This window comes from Montipora capricornis, chromosome 10 (genome assembly GCF_036669925.1).
Source record: "Montipora capricornis isolate CH-2021 chromosome 10, ASM3666992v2, whole genome shotgun sequence".
Classification (NCBI taxonomy): Eukaryota; Metazoa; Cnidaria; class Anthozoa; order Scleractinia; family Acroporidae; genus Montipora; species Montipora capricornis.
Window position 1 is genome coordinate 56,181,209 of NC_090892.1, and position 10,000 is coordinate 56,191,208.

Below are 10,000 nucleotides of genomic sequence, written 5' to 3' on the forward strand. Positions count from 1 at the left end.
AAATGTTTGAAGCATAATTATTTTTTTCTGAAAAAAATTGTACAAAAACAAAACATGAGTTACAGCAAAAACCTGTGTACAAGAAACTAGATTTTAAGAAGCTTTTAAGCTACGACAGTCCATTTAGACCCCTTTTATAAAGAACCTGTTTTAGCCTACAATTTTAAATGGTTTCTTATTTTGAGAAATTCAGTCAAACACTGAATACACAAATTTAATGTACCTGTAACAAGCTCTACCAGTACCATGTTTGTCCCAGCAGCAACACAGCACCATGTTTTAATGTTGTTTTTGTTCTGTTTATCTTGCATAGCTTTTTGCAAACTTCATAAATGGCTTTAACATGCTTGGACTAAAGGGATTTTTATAACATAATTGTTATGCATGCAGTAAAGGCCTGTTTAAGGACCTGAGTACAGTCTGTGGCCTAATTTTCCAGTTACCACTAAGCACCACTTTTATAAGAGCCTTCTTAGTCTAGCTTGGAAAAACTTGGCTCTTATATGCAGGTTTTCACTACCTTTATCAAGCAAGTATTGTTACTGTAGTCTTAAATATATGAATTACATTACTTTTCACAATGCCTTCACTTATTTGTACATCTAGTAGGATAAGTGGAGATATAAAAGAATATTGTGGTGTTCAACACTGTGTTGCAAGTGGCCTCAGTATTACGTGGACATGCTGTAATAATATCGTATCCTAAATCCCCAATTATTTTTATGATTTTGACAATGATAAACAGATCTATGCAAATAAACAAGTTTAAGTGAAGTTTGTGCTATAATTTATTGTTGTTGTCGTTCATGGTAGTTAATAGAAATTGGCCATTTCCAAATTCAATTAAGCATTTTTTTCCAAATGACATCCTGAGGTGAATCAAAGTCATAATTGGCAGTAATATAATTATGGTTCTTTAATGAAGCCACAAAGATCTTTGAGGATCATTGGTAAGAATACTGAATACACCCAAACTAATCACAAAGATCTTGACAATATCCTCAAGGATAGATCAGGATCTTTGAAGATCTTTGGTAAGATTAGTAAGATCCACAAAGATCTTAACAAGATCCTCAAAGGATCTCTTAAAATAATGAAGATCCTTGACGATCTTTGGCTGGATTTTTGAAATTCCTTGGTAACATTCAGGAAAGATTCACAAAGATCTTAACAAGATCCTCACAAGATCTTTTAAATTAACCCTTGCATGAAGATCCTTAAAGATCCTTGAGGATCTTTGGCAAGATTTTTGAGGATCCTCAAGGATCTGGGCAAGAAAGTTGAGGATCCTTGAGGATCTTTGCAAGGAATGTTGAGGATCCTTACTAAGATCCATAAAGATCTTAATGAAGATCTTTGAAGATCCTCAAAAGATTTTCACCAGGGTTGCCCCGGGTAGGGCTCAGTTTGTTGAGCGTTTGGCTTCAAAGGTCAACCCTCCATCATTGCTCTCCCAACCATCTTCCAAAAGATCGAGTGAACAAACCTCCGCCTGAGGTCGCTTGCAGGGCTGCTATTGCTCTGTTGGTGAGTTGAAATAAAAGTTTAATCTTTGTCAATTGATTCTGTGGAATTGTAACCATGGCAGCATTTTATCCAGGAATATTTGACTCAAATTGGTGGACTCCAGAGAATTAAGTGTGCAGCCTTGGGATTTTATAATAACCGTTGACAACGGAGGAATTGAAAGTAGCTCAAATCACGTAGAATATGGAAAAAACCACACAGGAGGGAGGCAACCCACAATGGCAATAAGGTTAGGCTTTTTAATGAGAGTGTTTTTGTGAAATGATCTTGTTAGGTCTTTGATCGGGATTCAAATACAAATCCTTACATATTTTTTTGCTTCACCTCACATTGAGCTTGGGGGACCTGTGGTGGTGATAGTACATTGTTCTGAGTAGCAAAATCAGTAATAGTAGAAAAGTCAATCAGTAATATAATCACAAATAGTAATGGACCCAGTGTTGAGCTTTGAGGAACTCCACATCTAATTTTCTCTTATTCGGAAAGTATTCCGTCAACAAAAACAGCTTGGGATCTTTTAACAGATAAGACCTAAACCACTAACTTTTTGACTCCCTATTCCAATGTAATCCAGCTTTAGTAAAAGAAGATTGTGATCAACCGTATAAAAAGTTTTCTTCAGGTTTAAGAACTCCGGCGGCACACGTACCTTCCCTTGTATTTGCGCCCTCATTAATGGGTTTGCTACGAAGGTTACAATTACACATGGTTCTTTCAAATTTATTCCCACATGGTCTTAAAATCATTTTTGAGCAGTCTTAAAACATATTTGTTTCAACATAGGCAGCCCAAGTTCGCGACGGTCACTAGAGAGCGTGTAATAATTAAAGATGACCTTTTGAGTGGGGCAACCCTAAAACCAGGAATCCGGAATCCGGAATCACAGCTCATTGTTTTACCAATACAGAAAGTAAAAACTATCCTAAACATTCATAAAAGCTAACCTTGGGCCTAAAAACGTTTGTTTAGGCCTAATTAGGCCTAAGGTTAGCTTTTATGAATGTTTAGGATATTTTTTACTCTATGTATTAGTAAATCAATGACCTGTGATTCCGGATTCTGGATTCCGGATTTTAGGGTTTCCCTTTGCGTGCAAGCGGTGTTGCGTTACAGGCAGCCGTTGAGGATTTAAACGCGTTATAAGACTTTGTGTGGGAAATAAAAAACCGTCGATTATGAAGCCTAAAAAACGCTCAATTTAACGTTCATTCAATAAAATGAATAAAACTGACTCACCTATGGAGTATTCTTGTTCGTTTTGGTGCTTATTTTACCGTTTAGAGAATTTCGTGTTTTCACTGTTCTAACGCAAAAGCAAGGCTGCACACTAAGATTTCGACCGTAGTCAGCTCAGAGGCGGTTTTCGCCTCCAAAATCCATCCCAGCCGCGATTTTTTTCACGCAAAGCTAAAGCCCCATCATTTGCGAACCTCGGTGAATGTTTCGTCGTCAAAAATCCCCACGCACTTGGCTGGAAATGAGCATTTTCTGCTTCCGATTCCACGGTAGCTGATGAATTTAACAGTTGGTGATCTTGTGAATGATCACAGAGCTTGGGTCCGAGGTCAAATTAACTCCACCCGATGAGGTACAGTCATTTCATGTACAACACTTACTCCATCCCCACAGCGGCTTCTCGAACAGCTCCATGGTTAGGAATGACGCTGTGGGGATGGGGTAAGTGTTGTACATGAAATGACTGTACCTCATCTGGTGGTGTTAATTTGACCTCGGACACAAGCTCTGTGATTATTTACAAGATCACCAACTGTTAAATTCATCAGCTATCGTGGAATCGGAAGCAGAAAATGCTCATTTCAAGACAAGTGCGTGGGGATTTTTGACGACGAAACATTCACCGAGGTTCGCAAATGATGGGGCTTCAGCTTTGCGTGAAAAAATCGCGGCTGGGATGGATTTTCGAGGCGCAAACCGCCTCTGAGCTGACTACGGTCGAAATCTTAGTGTGTAGTCTTGACTTCGTATTAGAACAGTGAAATTCCCGAAACGGTAAAATGAGCACCAAAACGCACAAGAATACACCAGAGGTGAGTTAGGTTTATTGATTTTATTGAATGAACGTTAAATTGAGCGTTTTTTAGGCTTCATAATCGACGGAAGTTTATTTCCCATACAAAGTCTTTAAATTCTCAACAGCTGCCTGTAACGCAACACCGCTTGCACTCAAAGGTCATCTTCCCACTAGTAATTAATTATTACACGCTCTCTAGTGACGCGAACTTGGACTGCCTATGGTTTAGAGTATAATCTTGAGAGTAGGGTGGATCCAAAGCAAAAGGATAGATTACAAAATATCCCTCAGTGACAAATATCGATGTTCTTTTCTCCATGGTTGAAATTTCGTCCTTAAGATAAATAATTATTACTGACAACAAGTCCGGTTCTCATCTACATACCTCCATCTTCCAATTTTTCCTTCACTTCTAGAATGAATGGACTTCCGTTAATGGCGATGTCATTAATACTTATGGACACGGCACATTCCCCATGCGTTGTTGGTTTGTAAGAAACTGAGTAACGGCCGTCCTGACTGTTCGTCGGTTCGACGTTCTCGTTTAGTTGTTGTGACTCAAATTTGATTGCTACTCTCACCTCATCTAACTCACTGTAAGTTTTCTTTCCGGTGGAATCTTTCGTAGTTACTGTGAAAGTACAAACATCACCCACTCTGCCTTCCGTGAGACCCCTTCCCCTGGCAACGGACTTTAAAGGATCCGTGTTACTGACGAGTAGCTTTCCCGGTGCGTATGTTGGAAACTCAAAATCACTTGGAACGTATTTGACCCTGGAAGAGTCCAGCTTTGGCAAATTGTCATGGTCCATCGTTAGCAACAGTTCCTGCAGCCTCTCTTCGATCATTGTTTTGACGTTCAAAATTTCTGGCAGATTGTTTCGCTGTAGAACCTCTTCACAAAACGCTAAGGTGTTGTCGATCTCCGTGACTTTACCATCTAGGATGTTTGCCAAAGCTGAAAAGGCGTAATGCAATGCCTCGTTCCGTTTTAATAATTTTTCATTAACGCTTGCTTCGTGCTGGCGAATCAATGATATGCTGCGTTCAGCGACGCGCTTGGCTTCATTTCTCGCTTCTTCGATATCGCTGCCTTGCTTCAGTTTTCTTTCCTCCGAGGCTTTTCTAAAGGTTATCAACCAAGAACGGGTCGCTCGCACCTCGCACATTTTGGCCTCAATCTCCGATTTATTGTTTTCAATACCTTGCTGAAGGGAAATTTTCTTGTGATCGTGGTGTTCCAATACTACGCAGTCACGGCAAATGCAAATTCCGCATTTGACACAGAAAAAACGATTTTCATCTTGGTGATGCTTGCAAATGTTTGCTTTACGAGAGTAATCTTGCAAGTCTCCAGACTCAAAATTTCCAATTTCCTTAATTTCGTGGCCCCTAAAAGACTTAAATTTGTTATGGAGTTCGGCGCAATCTCCACACAAAAAGAAATTGCAATTTGAACAGTAAAACTTTAAAGGCATTCTTTGGTCGCAGTTTCCACATTGCGGTGACTCGTCTGGTCCCTGTCCACTATAAGCCTCCACAATTTCTACCAACTGCTTGCAAAACAGGTTGGATGGAAGCTTGTTTATGTCGTCGTTAGGACAATTGGTGATGTGACGGCATGTAGGACAACTCAACTTTCCATTGCGGTGCTTTCGCAGCCACGCTTCAAGACAGTTCTCACAAAAAGTATGAAGACATTTCAATATTTTTGGCTCGTTAGCCTCACTGAATTGTTCCTGGCATACAGAACATTCAAGTTCCTTCTTGATATCGTCGAAGAAAGATTTACTACGAGCCATGACATTCGACCAAGGGTAAAACGAAACTTTACACGGTCCTTCGAATTCTTGGAAAGACGAAACAGGATACAGCAACCTCGTTCCCAGGATCTTCCGGACTTTCAATATGGCGGAGTGTTGTGTTAGGAGTTGTGATGTCATTGTGATGTCATGTTACCATGTGACGCCAATTTAAATAGGGGCGTAACTGCCAAAGAGTATTATTCAGCATTGTCCAGTATTCCGTACCAGCATCTATAGTAGCTTCGAGTTCAATTAGGAGTTTTCAAGTACAGTTATCGGATAGTTTTAAACGGTGTCAGAGTGTAATAAGAAACGATATTAAAGAGTTAGGTATTCAAGTACTCTCGGATCGTCAGTTCGCACATGTGATAGCCGTTAGCACAACAATCATTTTGGAGGTCCCACCGAGATCAGAACCACAATGACCGGCTTACCAAAATTGCCTAAGTTCAAAGGAGACAATTCCCAATCTTTAAAGATATGGATCCAGGAATTCGAAGATCAGTTGGCAGCCCTTGGCCACGAAGAAGGAAGATGGAGAGACCTTTTATTGTGTACAACAGAAGGGAAGGTAATCACATTCATAACGACAAAAATCGGTGAGTCAAATGGAAAAATCTCGTTTGCTGAGTGTAAATCCAAAATGTTAGAACACTTTTGTGGTAGCGACTATCAAAGGACGCTTGAGATGAAGTTGCGAAGCTTCCATTTCCGTCGGGGCATGAACATTAGCAACTTTGTAACTGATCTAAGGAACACTATTATTATTATTATTGATATTATACAATATCAAAGATGAGATAGCAGTTGATTTAATTGCCATAAGCCATGTCACGACATCACTAGATGAAGAGTTGAGACAGCCTATACGTATTCTACAATTATCGGGAACAGCTACTTTGGAAAGCATCCTAGAACTTATTCAGAGCAAACAAACGCAGCATTCTTTTTCTCCGGAAATTCCGGTGGCATCTAGCACCAATGCATATTCAAACAATTCTTTGAATAGATTAGAAAAGTTAGTCGAGGGATTAACTAATACCGTGCAAAAATTAACTACCAGCAGCAATGCAACCTTCGCCCAGCCAACGAGTAGCACGGCGACCATTTGTGATCACTGTGGAAAACCCAGTCACAACAGGCAATCATGCTTTAAACTTAAAGCATGCTTTAAATGTGGCTTGAGAGGTCATATTTCAAAGTTTTGTCGCAACCAAAATGGCCCACGTGCGCCACAATCACAACAGTTCCCACCGTCAGGAAGAGGTCGCCCTTCACCCTGGTTCCAAGCGAATTCTAATGCTGGCGAAACCACTAATAGCATGATCAGTAATTCTAAAGATGCTGTAAATTTGGATCCAGCGCCAAGAATTTTATTAGACATCACAGTTGGTGACACACTCCTTAAATTTCTGTATGACCCAGGATCGCAGTATACTTTCATCCGATCTTCAATCTACAATAACCTGCAACACAAACCTCCTCTCGCGCCTGTAAATACGGTGGGACATCTTTTCAGTTTTATGGTAGAGTGCATATGAACCTTAAATTCAAACGACTTGATGACACCTCATACCACTCGAGTATGAGCCAGTTCCGGTTACTGAACGCCTTCCAAACTAAAATGTGGCGTTCTGATTTGAGAAAATTCAGAACCATATTGGCATTTTTAGGGGAAAAAGTTTGTGCTTCCGAAAGGTTTTGGCAAACTCCAAGGAGAAAAACAAGTGTTCAGTAGAGTTCACAAGGATCAACACATCCAAATTTCCAATTCCGTCATAATATTCATGACTGCAATGAAACCATTTCAATTTCATGTAAAAGAGATCGCGCACCCATCTCAATTTCCTTCGTAGCGAGATTCGGAATTTCTGGTCTCATTTCACTTTAAAAGGCCTTCAAAGTTACTAATGCCTCTGTCCATATCTTTACACAACAATACAGTAAAGCATTTATAAGCTTATGAGGAATCAGAATTTCTGATCCCCTTGTCAGAAATTCTTATCAGAATAACTTACCAGAACAAAACGGTAATCGATCAATAATTCTAAAAGGATTCAGAATTTCTGATCCCCCTTAATCTGGTAACAGGGCAGAAACACCGGAGTATTTTAAATTCTAAACGGATTTCTAAAGAATTTCTGATGCCCGGTGTGTGAATTATCAGAAGGAAAAGGTAATAAATTGTAAAAGGCTTCAGAATTTCTGATCCCCCATCACGTTACGGCACAAAAACGCCTATCTGTTCAGGGTTGTAAAGGGATTCAGAATTTCTGATCCCCCATCACGTCACGGTACAGAACGGCTATCTGTTCAGGGTTGTAAAGGGATTCAGATTTTCTGACCCCCAATCACGTCACGGCACAAAAACGGCTATCTGTTCAGGGTTGTATAGGGATTCAGAATTTCTGATCCCGTATCACGTCACGGCACAAAAACGGATATCTGTTCAGGGTTGTAAAGGAGTTCAGAATTTCTGACCCCCCATCACATCACGGCACAAAAACGGCTATCTGTTCAAGGTTGTAAAGGGATTCAGAATTTCTGACCCCCCATCACGTGACAGCACAAAAACGGCTATCTGCTCAGGGTTGTAAAGGGTTTCAGAAATTCTGATCCGCCATCACGTCACGGCACAAAACAGCTATCTGTTCAGGGTTGTATAGGGATTCAGAATTTCTGATCCCCCATCACGTCACGGCACAAAAACGGCTATCTGTTCAGGGTTGTAAAGGGGTTCAGAGTTTCTAATCCCTCATCACGTCACGGTACAAAAACGGCTATTTGTTCAGGGTTGTAAAGGGTTTCAGAATTTCTGATTCCCCATCACGTCACGGCACAAAAACGGCTATTTGTTCAGGGTTGTAAAGGGTTTCAGAATTTCTGATCCCCTTTGATCAGATATAAACAGAGTAGAAACAGCCCCAATTTACTTAACGGAGAAAAAAGGTGCAATGGCAATTGAGAATCCCTTCCCACCATCACCATCACTTAACAGATCAAAAATGGTCATCTCCTTTGCATTCCAAAATAAATCTATGTTCCGATCTCCCTAAATCAACGAATCACCCACAAAGAAACATAATAATAATGATAATAATAACGGTGACACCGCGGCAAAATGAGTGCGCAGGCTTGAGCCACGCGCGAGGGACTGGTACCAATTAAATTTGCAATAGAAACAACAGCGCGGCAAAATGGCGGCAATTTAAATTCTCTGTGTTTGTTTTCATTTTGCGATGATAAGGACAACACTACTTTGATAAGGTTTAAATTTTGAAGAGAGCTAATCTTCCGTGTGTCTTTTCAAACCAAAAAACTATAGTTCAAACCAGGAGAATTTTACCTGCATTCGAGCGCTAGAGCAAAAGGACGAAGTTCGTAATGTTATTAGTCGCGATGGTCTCTGCGTTGGTAAACCTCTGGGGGGAAAACTGTGCACTGAGAAGGAAAACGCCGGGTAAACATCTTTGCAAGGGCAGAATGATAATTCCTTCTGCGAAGATGGCTTATGCTGCTCTTGTTGAATGACGAAATCGTCTGTTTGTTTCATTGGAATCATTTGAAAGTGAGAAATAAGCTTAAGTTCTTTTCATGCCCGCATCCCACTCATTCGGCAACTTGGATAAGTCACTTACCTGCCCTCCATTCTCATATTTTACAACACTAGTTACTTTTACAAGAGCGAGGCAATGAAATGAAGAAAATAAGTCTTAATTTTAAGAGAGGATCGCAAAAAAGTTTTGAAACTAAGTATAAATTTGACTCCAATGCTACTTGATGTTTCCCTTTTACTTGGAGTTTGGTGGTGGTCCATCGTTGAAAATATTTTTCCAGTATTTTTCCTGCAGCTGGCTGGTAACTGTAATTTTTTTCTCCAGCTTTGTCGATCACCTTGTAGAGCCTTGCTGGGATTAGGGTGGGGAGACATGAGAATCATGATAATGAAATAAGAAACCATTCACCTGCATGTGTTTGGAAAATACTGATTTCACTTTTGCATGCATTGCACCAGCAAAAATCCAGCCTAAATTTTGCACTGTGTGTAAAGATACTGAGAGAGGAATGTAATCATACATCCAGCAAGACTAGAGGCATTCTGCTTCATACTCTAACATTTTATTATGCACAACTGATCTAGTTTCACTACCCAATGATAGACCCACAATGACTCTATCTGATTCATTTTCAACAACAACAACCACAACAACTACTATGGTATGTGTTACCACAAAACACAATATATAGTAACTCAAATATCTCCCTAATTTTATTGTTGTAAGTACCGTATATTCATTAAGACTATTACAAGTAGGAGCATTCTCAGAAGTTAATATCCAAACCCATGCTCAGCAAGAGAAAGACTAGAATAACATACAGCTGTATTAATGAAAGTAAGACAGTTTACTTGAATTAAAAAACCAAATTATATTTGCTTGTTCAAACATTGACTAAGAAGGTGTGGCAAGTAAATAATTATCGTCCCTTTTCCAGACAATTTTGAAGAGCTGTTTGGAAACCACCTTGTATTAATCACTGACATGCTCACATCTGTGATGTTTAATTTGCAGTAATACTGTTGTCATCATGCAGGATCTCATGCAGGAAAAAATGAGAGATGAATAACAACCCTGGC

At 39.8% G+C, this 10,000-nt stretch overlaps 1 protein-coding gene across 2 annotated transcripts in view; it reads right to left on the reverse strand.

Annotated features, from left to right (window-relative positions):
• Positions 1–5,394, reverse strand: part of LOC138021753 (E3 ubiquitin-protein ligase TRIM71-like) — a 30,681-nt gene extending 25,287 nt beyond the window's left edge. For both annotated transcript variants that reach the window (XM_068868747.1, XM_068868746.1), the window contains exon 1: positions 3,945–5,394. In XM_068868747.1, the coding sequence (XP_068724848.1) occupies positions 3,945–5,361 (1,417 nt within the window). In that variant the 5' untranslated portion in view covers positions 5,362–5,394. The remainder of the gene's footprint in view (positions 1–3,944) is intronic.
• Positions 5,395–10,000: the final 4,606 nt, after the last annotated feature.